This window comes from Gorilla gorilla, chromosome 6 (genome assembly GCF_029281585.2).
Source record: "Gorilla gorilla gorilla isolate KB3781 chromosome 6, NHGRI_mGorGor1-v2.1_pri, whole genome shotgun sequence".
In the NCBI taxonomy this organism is placed as follows: Eukaryota; Metazoa; Chordata; class Mammalia; order Primates; family Hominidae; genus Gorilla; species Gorilla gorilla.
This window is the reverse complement of record NC_073230.2, coordinates 87,306,052-87,319,038: the sequence shown is the minus strand read 5'-3', so window position 1 is coordinate 87,319,038 and position 12,987 is coordinate 87,306,052. Positions and strand designations below refer to the sequence as shown.

General features: G+C 51.0%; 1 protein-coding gene across 2 annotated transcripts in view; it reads left to right on the top strand.

The window, feature by feature from the left end:
• The first annotated feature begins 750 nt into the window (after nucleotides 1–750).
• Nucleotides 751–12,987, top strand: part of COL26A1 (collagen type XXVI alpha 1 chain) — a 194,705-nt gene continuing 182,468 nt past the window's right edge. For both annotated transcript variants that reach the window (XM_031013509.3, XM_055392953.2), the window contains exon 1: nucleotides 751–1,466. In XM_031013509.3, the coding sequence (XP_030869369.1) occupies nucleotides 1,309–1,466 (158 nt within the window). In that variant the 5' untranslated portion in view covers nucleotides 751–1,308. The remainder of the gene's footprint in view (nucleotides 1,467–12,987) is intronic.

Below are 12,987 nucleotides of genomic sequence, written 5' to 3'. Positions count from 1 at the left end.
ACTGCACTCCAGCCTGGGTGACAGAGCGAGACTCCATCTCAAAAAAAAAAAAAAAAAAAAAAAAAAAGAACAAAATGCTCCCAACCCGGGCAAGTAGAGTATGGGCTGGATTTCTGGTCCCACCTGGGCCTGAAGCAGGGTCCAAGCCCTATGGGAATCCTGCAACATAGAAAAGACCAAAACTTGGGTCCAGGCTGGCCTTGGGCCCAGCATGGGATCTGGGACTCCGCTTTTCTATTTATAAAAGGTGGGATTGTCCTACATCTTCCTGAAGCCCTTTTCTGGATAGGATGTCTCATGAATCTGTGATTCTAGCTACAACTTTTTTCTTTTTTTGAGACGGAGCCTCACTTTGTCATCCAGGCTGGAGGCCAGTGGCCTGATATTGGCTCACTGCAACCTCCGCCACCTGAGTTCAAGTGATTCGCTTGCCTCAGCCCAGCCTGTAGTTGAGATTACAGGCACCTGCCACCACACTAGGCTAATTTTTGTATTTTTAGTAGAGACGAGGTTTCACCATGTTGGCCAGGCTGGTCTCGAACTCCTGACCTCAGGTGATCCGCCCACCTCGGCCTCCCAATCTAGCTACAACTTCTCACCCCAACTGACCCTTCCACCCCTCCCAAAGCTTCTTACCTGGAAGAGACAGCGGGGCAGGTGGGGGCTGGAGGTTAAAGGGGAAGGAGAAGATTCCTGAGAAGCTCTGGTCAGTTTCTCACGGGAACGCAGTGCTTTGATCCAAAGAGCCCTGCACAAGGATCGGAAGACTCGCATTTGTCTGGCTTAACTTTCTCCAGCCTCAGTTTCCACTTCTGAATGGGACCATTGAGGGCAGTGTGGTGAGGATTCACCAACATCGTCCAGGTGAAATTGGCAGACACAGAATGGGCGCTCTGAAAGCATTCGCGGACCCGAAGAAGGTTTGGTTTCAAAGGTTCTAAAGTGTGTAGCGGGGGCCTGGGCGCGAGGTCTGGCTTTCGGGGTGTTAGACTCCAGGGACCTCCTGCGGAGCTCGCACCCTAGCTCTGCCGCCACTGCCGCCTCCTCGGCCCCGGACCGCCGAGGGTTAACAAGAAAGCCCCACGCCCCCTTTGACGGCTTAGAGCCCACCTCGCCGAATTTGAAAAGGCGGCCCCGGAGAGGCGTGGGCGCCCCCCACACACTTCCAGCTCGCACCCGGGCTCCGATCGCTCGCCCCGCTCCTCTCGTTCTGCTCCTGGCCGGGGCCGCGGGTTCGGTCCGGGCGCCGGTGCGCTCCTGACGGTCCTCGTGCCCGGGACTCCGGGTCCCCGCGGGCTGCTGCGCACGATGAAGCTGGCCCTGCTCCTGCCCTGGGCGTGTTGCTGCCTCTGCGGGTCGGCGCTGGCCACCGGTTTCCTCTATCCCTTCTCGGCCGCAGCTCTGCAGCAGCACGGCTACCCCGAGCCCGGCGCCGGCTCCCCTGGCAGCGGCTATGCGAGCCGCCGGTGAGTAGCTCGGGACGGAGGGGCCGGGGAGCGGGGGGAGGGCGCGGACAGCGGGGGCCCTGGGCACTGGGTGGCTGGAGCGAGGCTTGGGGGCTGGAGAGCGGGGCGATCCGGGACTTGGGGGCGCGGGGCAGCGGGGACTGGGGGCTGCAGACACCAGGCAGCTGGAACCAGAGCTGGAGGGGGTTGGGGTGCGGGGCGATTCGGGCCTGGGGGCGCGGGGTGGCGGATGCCAGGGGCAGGGGACACGGGGCAACTGGGACGAAACGGCGGCGGCTGGGGGTTGGGGTCACGGGGGGAAAGACTGAAGGGCCTTGGGTGCAGGGCGATTGGGGGCTGGGGCGCGGGTCGGCGGGGACTGGGTGCTGCAGACGGCGGGGGGGTGCAGCTGGAACGAGCGAAGGAGGAGGCTGGGGGTTGGGGCCGCGGGGCTGCGGGGCTGCGGGGCTGCGGGGCTGCGGGGGCTGAAGGTTCGGGTCCGGCTCCGGGGCTGAGGTGGTCTCTGGCCGCGCCCACCCTGTCCCTTCCTTTCTTCGCTTCCCCAACCTTCGCCCCCTTGTTCCGGGCTCCGAGTGGAGGTGGCTCCGACCGCCGTGGCTGGGGCTGGGGCTCTGCCCGGGGCGTTCGGCCGCTCACGTGGCTCCGCCGCTCACCTGCGCGGCTGCGGCTTTGTGTCGCGGAGCAGGTTCCCGGGTGGCCAAGGCCTCGCGTCCCGGGCACCCCTCTCCTATCAGCGGCCCCAGGACACCGGAGGGGTCATTCCCGCCCAGTCTTTGGGGCTGAGGCCGCGGAGGATCCTCGGCTGCGACTCCCTAGCCACCCCGGGACGTAGAACCGGCTGGGATCGGGTGGCTCCGTGGCGGGGTTGGAGAGGGCGCAGGGTCACCGGGCCCGGGCGCCGGGACCCGCCAGGCGTCTCCTCCCTCTCGGCCGGCAGGTGGCGCCATGGCCACCCCCGGGACGCTCAGGGCTGCGGCTCCGGAGCCCGCATTTGAATTTCCCCAGAAAAACCATAAGCATGCAAGTAAAAGTTGCCAAACGCCTCGTTTGCATAACTCGCTTGAATTTAGCTTTTCTCATTTAGTGATAACTACAACCCACACAGCTATGACAGCGCTCTGGAATGCACTACCTGTGTCTGTTCCCTCCATCTCTTTTTTATATTTTAATTTATTTTTTTGCAGAGGCAGAATCTCAACTCTTGCCCAGGCTTGTCGCAAACTCCTGGGCTCAAGCGATCCTGCCGCCTTGGCCTCCCAATCTCCATTTCTTTTGATCCTTAACAACCCTAGGGTTAAAACATTAGAGTAGTATCTTTCCTTTAGCTGAAGAAACAGACGCTCAGGATTTGCTAGGCCCAGGAGCCACTCAGGACTGACCTCTTGTGCTTTCTTTCTTTCTTTCTTTCTTTTTTTTTAATATAGGGTCTTGCTTGTTCCCCAGGCTGGAATGCAGTGGTGCGATCATAGCTCACTGCAAACCTGATCTCCCAGGCTCAAGTGATCCCCTGACCTTGGCCTCCTGTGTAGCTGAGATCACAGGTGTACACCATCATGACTGGCTAGTTTTTTGATTTTTTGTAGAGGTGGGATCTCACTGTGTTACACATGCTGGTCTCAAACTTCTGGTCTCAAGAGATCCTCCTGCCTTGGCCTCCCAAAATGCTGGGATTACAGGCGTGAGCCACCACGCCCGGCCCAGATCTGGTGTTTTCTAGCATACTGCTCTGCCTATCAAAGCTAAAAGACAGCTCCCAGTTCTTTTTTTCTCCTTGATATTTACCAAATCAGAGGACTCCAAGATGATTTCTGGCTAATTCCTTAATAACAAGGAGACAGGGATGTTTCATGCTGGGAAGAAATATACGCTCATGGCTGAATAGGGTGGGACCCAGAAAAGCATAAAAGTGCCTCTGGAAAAGTTTGTATGCAATCCTATTTCTCTCATTTTGTTTGGCAATACTTACCCGGGGCTTCTATGAGGAGCATTCTCCAAACACCCACGCTAGTGTGGCCTCTGCACAGTTCCATATGAGGATTGTCTAAAAAACAAGCTTTTCAAGTTACAGAATAATATATACAGCATGATTTCATTTATGAAAAGGAAAATCAGATCTACATCTAGGTAGATAAATGCCTGAAAAAAGTTTCTAGGAAACCATTTCAGCAGTTAATGTTATGAAGACGTCTAGGGCTGGGCCAGGGGACTGTCCCATTTTCCCTCTGTCTGCTTGTGGCTTGTCTGAATGTTTTTCTGGTTTCTGTGTTTTTTTTTGAGACAGAGTCTCGCTCTGTCTCCGAGGCTGGAGTGCAATGGTGCAATCTTGGCTCATTGCAACCTCTGCCTCCGGGTTCAAGTGATTCTCCTGCCTCAGCCTCCCAAGTAGCTGGGATTACAGGCGCCCACCACTGCGCCTGGCTAATTTTTGTATTGTTGGCCAATAAAAAATGTTGTAATGTTGGCCAGGCTGGTCTCAAACTCCTGGCCTCAAATGATCTGCCTGCCTCAGCCTCCCAAAGTGCTGGGATTACAGGCATGAGCCACTGTGCTCGGTCCCTAAGAGAACCTACTGGCCGGTATGGGGATTGAATGGATGTTTTGCAAGGAGCGTATATTCATGTAATACTTTTGTAATTAAAAGGTGTGGGAAGGAAAAAAAAAAAAGGGTGTTTGCAGCCTGAAATACGCCTGCAAAAAAGCAAGAGGTGAGGACCATGAAGAGCGGGAGCGAATGGGGACCTCATTCTGGCATTTGGTGGGTTGGAACTTGGGGACCTCTGCAGAAACTTGGAAGGGATCATTTTAGCACAAACAAAAAGAGGCTCAAACAAGTGTGGAATCTTCCAGAACTCTTTCCACAGGATAAGAACAGGGAGAGGATATAATTAGGTTTAGGGAGGATGTGGATGAATCTGTGGGAAATGGATTCCTGAAAAGGATACCAGAAGGTGTTGGGGAGGCTTGGGGCACGTTGATATTCCAGAGTGTGACTGAGTCTCTTTGCCCAGAAAGCCCAGCGTGCGCATTGCAGGCACCTGGTTGTTGCCTGGGTGAGTTACAGGCTGGAGCTGGCTTGGGTGTCACATGTTTCTGTGTCTCATGAGCTATCTATCACAAGTGTCCCTTGTCCTTGAGATCCAAGATGTCCAGAAGCTGAAGGCTTGGGGACAGCAGTGGTCCTTGCAGCCTTGGCCTTCAGTAGTGTGTTTACTGGGGCTTGGCCTCAGTTGACAGGCAATGATGACAGGGCTGTTTCTTGACAAAGAGTGCTTTAATTTCATTGTTACTGCTCCTTGTTAACGTCTGATTTTTTTTTTTTTTTAAGACAGGGTCTTGCTCTGTCACCCAGGCAGGAGCGTAATGGTGCAATCATAGCTCACCGCAGCCTCGACCTCCTGGGTTCAAGCAATCCTCCCACCTCAGCCTCCTAAGTAGTTGGGACCATAGGCAAGGGCCACCATGGCTGGCTAACTTTTAAATTTTTCATAGAGGTGGCATCCTGCTATGTTGCCCAGGGTGGTCTTGAACTCCTGGCTTCAAGTATTCCTTCAGCTTTGGCCTCCCGAAGTGTTGGAATTACAGGTGTGAGCCACTGTGCCTGGCCAAAAAGCAGTTTTTAATTGTTAGTTTGTTCAAATCAGGATCTAAATAAGTCTGCTTATTGGTTATTCTGTCTTTTCTGTCCCTTTTAGTGTAGGAAAGTCTTCCCCCTTTGAAAGAGTACTTTTTCCTCCACGCTGTTGACTTGTTGAAGACCAGTTGTTCTCTGTGATGTCCACGTACTAGATTTAGCTACTTCCTTCCCAGTGGTGTAGTTAATTTGATCTGCAATATCCACGTACTAGTTTTGACTAATTGCTTCCCAGTGGTGTAATTAATTGGATCCTCTGCTCCCTGTATCTCTTCTATTTTGGAAGTTAGGTTGGAAGGTTTGATTAGATTTATGGTCTCTATTTGGGCTTGCTGGGAGAGACAGAAATTCTTCATAGGTGGTCTAGTCTACCATATTATATCAGGAGATGCTCTGGACTGATATGTGTGTCCCCACCAAATTCATATGTTGAAGCCCTGTCCTCCAGTGTGGTGGTATTTGGAGGGGGGACCTTTGGAGGTAACTAGATTTAGATTAAGTTGTGAGGGCTGTGCCCCATTATTCGATTAGCGATGTTATAAGAACAGGAAGAAAGGCCAAGTGTGGTGGCTCATGCCTGTAATCTCAGCACTTTGGGAGGCCCAGGTGGGTGGATCACCTGAGGTCAGGAGTTTGAGACCAGTCTGGCCAACATGGTGAAAACCCGTCTCTACTAAAAATACAAAAATTAGCTGGGCGTGGTGGTGCACACCTGTAGTCCCAGCTACTTGGGAGGCTGAGGCACTAAAATCGCTTAAGCCCGGGAGGCGGAGGGTACAATGAGCTGAGATCATGCCACTGCACTCCAGCCTGGGCAACAGAGTGAGACTCTGTCTCAAAAAAGAAAAAAAAAAAAAAAAAAAGAAGAAGAAGGGAAATCAGAGCTCTCTCTCTTTGCCATGTGAGGACACAGCACAGCAAGAAGGTGGCTGTCTGCAAACCAGAAAGAGAACCCTCACCAGGAAATGAATCTGCCAGCACCTTGATCTTGGACTTCCCAGCCTCCAGGGCTATGAGAAATAAATGTCTGCTACTTAAGCCATTCAGTCTATGGTATTCTGTTACGGCAACCTTGAGCTGACTAACAGAAGGACGTGGCTTTATTCTGGAAAGCTGGGTGTTAAATATTCAGCAGAACACCACTGTCTACAAGTCTCCTCCACTATCTCCCTTCTTTTTGCTGCAATTTATTTGTTGAAGAAACTTGGCCTTCTAGATTGTTCCTTTTTCAGGATTTTGTTGGTTATATGCTCATGGTGCCTGTGAACATGTTCATCTGTCCTCTTTATTTCCAGATAATGGGAAATTGGATCAAGAGCTTGGTTGGATCTAGTTCTTCCTCTTCCTTCGTTTTCTATTTTGGCAGAATTACATCTTGGGTGGTGTAGTGTTTTTCCATTGGAAATCACAACGTCTGGTTGTCTCTCTTTTTCTCTCGTGATGCTTGAGGTGTTGGTGATCATTGCTTATGTCATTATTTCATTAAGGATCGCAAAGTGGATGCAAGACAGGCAGGCCCCCAAATTGGGGCTTAGCCAGGAGGGTTCTTGGCTTCACCCAGGAAAGAATTCAAGGGTGAGTGGGTGGTTTCAGACAGCAACTTTAATTGACGTGGCAGTGTACAGCTGCAGCAGAGGTCCTGCTCCTTGCAGAGCAGGGATACCCCATAGGCAGTGTGCCCATGCTAGCAGCTCAGAGGCAGTTTGGCACTATTTATACTCACTTTTAACTATATGCAAATTAAGGGGCAGTTTATGCAGGAATTTCTAGGATGAAGGTGGTAACTTCTAGGTTGTTGGGTTGTTGCCATGGAAAGGGGTGGTAACTTCTGGGTGTTGCCCTGGCAAATGGTAACTGACATGGTGCCCTGGTGAGCAAGTCTTATGGGGATGTGCTTTGTCCTAACCTGTTTTAGCTAGTCCTCAATTTGGTCCGGTGTCAAGCCCAACCTCCAGAGTCAAGTCCCACCTCCTACTTCAAAGTAGTACTATAATTTTGACTCTTTTTAAAATTCGTAATTGCTAGAATACTTATACACATAATTTCCCCCTTATTTACTATTTGTAGGTAGCCAGATTTTGAGTGAGTTTTTTCTCTTTCCAAAAAAAAAACAATTCTTTTTGCAAATGTAAGCAATTTGTGTGTGTATGTGTGTGTGTGAGCCTAAGAGTGTGTATGAGTATGTGTGTGTTTGTGTCTGTATCCTCCTCCTTTTCTTACACAGAGGTAATATGCTAGTTACTCTGTCTTCAACTTGGCCTTTTTCCATCATAACGTGTTGTGGAGATGGCTCTATCAAAAAGCAAAGATAGGCGGGGCATGATGACTCACGCCTGTCATCCCAGCACTTTGGGAGGCCAAGGTGGGTGGATTGCTTGAGGTCAGGAGTTCGAGACCAGCCTGGCCAACACGGTGAAACCCCTTCTCTACTAAGGATACAAAAATTAGCTGGGCATGGTGGCGCATGCCTGTGATCCCAGCTACTCAGGAGGCCGAGGCAGGAGAATTGCTTGAACCCGGGAGGTGGAGGTTGCAGTGAGCTGAGATCACGTCACTGCACTCCAGCCTGGGTGACAGAGCAAGACTCAGTCTTAAATAAATAAATAAATAAATAAATAAATAAAGCAAAGGTAATCTTCTGCATCCTTTTTTTTTTTTTGAGACGGAGTCTCGCTCTGTCGCCCAGGCTGGAGTGCAGTGGCACAATCTCGGCTCACTGCAAGCTCTGCCTCCCGGGTTCACGCCATTCTCCTGCCTCAGCCTTCTGAGTAGCTGGGACTATAATCACCCGCCACCACACCCGGCTAATATTTTTGTATTTTTTTTAGTAGAGTTCTGCATCCATTTTTATGGGTCTGTTTTCCTGTACAGTGTGAGTGACTGTATTTATTCAGCTAGTCCTCTACTGATAGACACTTATGTTGGTAAATGGCAAACACATGTTTAATTCTGCTAGATAGCATCAAGTTTCCCTCCACTGGGGTTACAGCGTTTTGCATTCCCATCAGCAGTTTTTTCTTGGGGTACATTTTGAAGAGTCCATTTTATTTTATTTTATTTATTTACTTTTTGAGATGGAGTTTTGCTCTTGTTACCCAGGCTGGAGTGCAATGGCATGATCTTGGCTCACCGCAACTTCCACCTCCCAGGTTCAAGTGATTCTCCTGCGTCAGCCTCCGTAGTAGCTGGGATTACAGGCATGTGCCACCATGCCTGGCTAATTTTGTATTTTTAGTAGAGATGGGTTTCTCCATGTTGGTCAGGCTGGTCTCGAACTCCCGACTTCAGGTGATCCACCCGCCTCAGCCTCCCAAAGTGCTGGGATTACAGGCATGAACCACCGCACCTGGCCTGAAGAGGCCATTTTAAATGATGCTGGTTGATATGGCCTTTCAGGGGTAAGAATAGACTTCCCTGATCTTATAGCACCTGCAAGTCCTGGCCACCCCTAACCTTTTTGGGGCTTGGGGCAAGACTAAAGATGAAGACTGTTCACCGTTTGGCTAGATATTTAAAAGTATAAAATCAAGCTGACACAGTTTGTTGTTGTTGTTGTTGTTTGTTTTGTTTTTGTTTTTTGAGACAGAGTCTGGCTCTGTTGCCCAGGCTGGAGTGCAGTGGCACGATCTTAGCTCACTGCAACCTCTGCTTCCCAGGTTGAGGCGATTCTCCTGCCTCAGCCTTCCGACTAGCTGGTATTACAGGCAGGCACCACCATGCCTGGCTAATTTTTTGTATTTTTAGTAGAGATGGGGTTTTGCCATGTTGGCCAGGCTGGTCTCGAACTCCTGACCTCAGGTTATCTGCCCACCTCAGCCTCCCAAAGTGCTGGGATTACAGGCATGAGCCACTGCACCCCACCCACCTTTCCTTCATCTATACCTGCTGCTTCAAACTCGCTCTGTCTCTGACTTCACTTTCTTGTGGTTTCATCTAAGCCAAAGTGCTTGGTGTGTCCCCTCCTCACTCAAAATGCCTCCCTCTTACCTTGACTCCCCCCTCTTTTGGTAGAACCACAAGCACCCTTCCTCCAGGAAGTCTCTCTGGATTTACCTCCCAGCTTTCTGTTCATCTCATTTGTGGGTAGCCCCTGCACCTGTGATTTGTGGGTAGCCCCTGCATCTGCGATTGTGGTTTTGGTTCTAGAACTCACTTCCCCAGTTTCCCTCCTTGCAGATGGAGTCATTTCTCCTTCCTCATTTACTCCCTACAGGAGTGGCTCTGAGCAGCCGGCCTTGGGCAAGCGTGCATGAGCTGGGGCTCAGCCCTGCCCACCACCCTCCACTGCCTCTTGGAAATGTGAGCCCCTCCAGGTCAGGCATTTAATCACCTTGCATTCACTGAGCCCACGTGTAGGCAGGGTAGAGGCTGGGGACTCAAACGTGAGGGCAGGGGGCTGTGCCTGGTGGCCTGCATGGAGGAAGAGCTTAGCAGACTCTGGGGAAGTGGATGATCACATCCATGGGGACTTGTCCCTCCAACTGGATTGCATGCCTCTGCAGTGTTGGGCCCCTGCCTTTGCTCTCTGGTTCCCTACATTCAAGAATTGGCGACTGTGGTTAGCTATGGTGCCTCATGCCTTTAATCCCAGCACTTTGGGAGACCGAGGTGGGAGGATCACTTGAGCCCAGGAGTTTGAGACCAGCTGGGACAACATAGTCAGACCCTGTCTCTGTAAAAAAAATTTAAAAAATTAGCTGGGTGTGGTGGTGCACACTTGTAGTCCTGGTGGAAGCTGAGGTAGGAGGATCACTTGAACTCAGGAGTTTGAGACCAGCCCGGGAAATATAGTCAGACCCTGTCTTTGTAAAAAAATCTTTAAAAAATTAGCTGGGCATGGTGGTGCACACCTGTAGTCCCAGGTATTTGGGAGGCTAAGGTGGGAAGAACGCTTGAACCCAGGAAGTTGAAGCTGCAGTGAGCTATGATCACACCACTGCGCTCCAGCCTGGATGACAGAGTGAGACCCTGTCTCTGGGGCAGTGAGATGATTCAGACCCAGCCTCTGTCCTTGATGAGCTCAGAGACTGGTTGGGGAAAACAGATCCATGAGCAAGAGTGGAATTTGGTGTGATACAAATGTGTGCAAAGTGAGCTAGGGGAGTTGGGGTTTGTGGGAGCCTGGGAGTCTTTGTGCCTCAGTTTTCTCATCTGTAAAATGGGAATGACCTCAGTACTTACTTCATTAAGTTGTTCTGGGGCTTACATGGGTTAATATTAATAACGTTCTTAGGAAAAAGGATAGTAAACCCTCTGTTCATGAATGTGACCATGGACTGTGTTCATATGCCTTGCAAAGGTTGCAAGGACGGGGGAGTTCCACAAATATATGAAGCCTTGGAATCTTTTTCTGGGGAGCATTTTGTTTTTTGAGACGGAGTCTCGCTGTGTTGCCCAGGCTGGAGTGCAGTGGCGCGATCTCGGCTCACTGCAACCTCCGCCTCCAGGGTTCAAGCGATTCTCCTGCCTCAGCCTCCCAAGTAGCTGGGATTACAGGCGCCCACCAACATGCCAGGCTAATTTTTGTATTTTTAGTAGAGCTGGGGTTTCTCCACGTTGGCCAGGTCTTGAACTCGTGACCTCAAGTGATCCACCTGCCTTGGCCTCCCAAAGTGCTGGGATTACAGGTGTGAGCCACCACACCTGGCCTTCTGGGGAGCATTTTGTTAGGATTGTGTTCCTGACCACATACTTAGGGAAATGTTCTAGTGGATAGAGACTAAATGTTGAGGACTTCTCAGAGGAGTCAACATAGGAGGTGGGTTTTGTATGATGAACAGGAGAGCTTGAGGCAGTGACTGGGGCATTCTGGGCAGACAGACAACTGTGTAAGGGCTTGGAAGTGTCATCAGCTATTGCCTGACATATAGTTAGTGGGATTGAGTTCAGAGTGGCTGGACTAATGGGATGTGGTGGCTCATGCCTGTAATCCTAGCACTTTGGGAGGCCAAGGTGGGAGGATTGCTTGAGCTCAGGAGTTCAAGACCAGCCTGGGCAACACAGCAACACCCCGTCTCTACCAAAAATAAAAAATTAGCCAGGTGTGGCGGAACACACCTGTAGTCTCAGCTACTCAGGAGACTGAGGTGGGAGGATTGCTTGAGCCCAGGAGTTTGAGGCCGCAGTGAGCTATGATCGTGCCACTGCACTCCAATCAGGGTGACAGAGCAAGAGCAGACCATGGGCTTGGGCAGGCAGAGGACAGGCGCTGAGCTTTTGGAGTCTGAATGTGAAGTCTCCTTCCTGCCACCTTGAGGAGCTTGCCTTCATAGTCTGGGCTTTGTCACAGTCAGGCTTGTGCCGACTTTGCTGGTTGGGGAGAGGCTGGCAGAGGAAGGACAGTGGAAGGAGAGAGGCCAGTTAGGAGGTAGTTGGTGGATGGAGCAGGGAAGAAGGGAGTGCTCGGAGCTAGGAGAACCTGGCCCCTTGGTGGATCACAGATAGGCAGAGACAGGCTTCAGGCCTGAGCTCCTGGCTGTCTCCAGTGCCTGGGGGACACAAAGAAGCCTGCTGCTTTGCTTCTCAGAACATTGTAAATTTTTTGCAGCACTTTCTTGGTTTGCAATGGCAGCAAAGCAGAGTTCAAACATCTTGCATTTTTGTGAAATACTTTTATTTTTCCTGCATGGAGTTTTCAACCCCAAATTTCAGCATCTCCTGGACTTGCACGGATCCAGGTGCTCAAGGAAAGTTTGTTGAGTGAATGAATGAACACATGAATGAATGAATGAACAAATACCTTGACTTTTCTCCTTTGGGACACCGAGGCGCAGTGCCTCTGCCTCAGTGCACGTTTGCAGTTCTGAGGGATCCTGGAGCGAGGTCCCTTTCTCTGCACTTTGTTCACACGAGGCCAGCTCCTGAAGCCGCTTTTAGGGGAACCATGGAGACTCCAGCTTTAGAGGTCCTGCTTCTCCCTTTGAAGTGTGAGCGCATAGAGGAGGGAGACTTTTCCTGAGAATCACACAGAATGGCTTTGATGTTAATATCGGTGAGACCTTGTCCTCAAGCTCCAGGATTTTCTGAATCTTCCCTCTCTTCATCTCGCTCCCCTCTTCCCCCAGCTCGTCTGTTATTTTAAAATCCATTCCCAGAGAAACAATTCCTATGGCAATAAGAGCACTCCTCCAGGCTTCTCTTGGCTCGAACTCGTGTGACACTTCATTGCCACTTCCAGAGTGTGTGAGCTGGACCCGGACCAATTCAGCCTGGGGCAGGGGAAAAGAGCAACTATAACTAACTATTAGAGGATTTTCGGGAATGTTAGCACGAAGTGCTCCGGGAATTCTGCAGACGATCCTGCAGAAACATACACACGACGTGCTGTTCTGCCCTCCGAGTTGTCAGGGGTCCCTGGCCTTCCCAGGCTGGCGTTGTCTCTACCTGCCTCCCAGAAACCAGGGTCTAGAGCTTCTCTTCGGAGTCCTGTAACAGACTACCCTGAAACAAGCTGGACTGAGTCCAGGTTAATTCTGAAATACTGGAGGAGAGCGGTGTGCGTTCTGGCCCCCTGCATCTCCCTGTTTGCCCCACCTCTAGCTACCTCCAGAGTGATCTGTGTAAAGCAGGAGTCCCCAACCCTGAGGTCACAGACAAGTACCAGTTCAAGACCAGTTCAAGGAACCGGGCCTCACAGCAGGAGGTGAGTGATAGGCGAAAAAGCCTGAAGCTTCATCTCTACAGCTGCTGCCCTCGCTCGCATTACTGCCTTAGCTCTGCCTCCTGTCAGACCAGCAGCAGCAGTAGTAGATTCTCATAGGAGCTCCAGCCCTGTTGTAAACTGCACAGGCGAGGGATCTAGGTTATGCACTTTTATAAGAATCTGATGTCTGATGATCTGTCATTGTCTCCCATCACCCCCAGATGGGACCATCTAGTTGCAGGAAAACA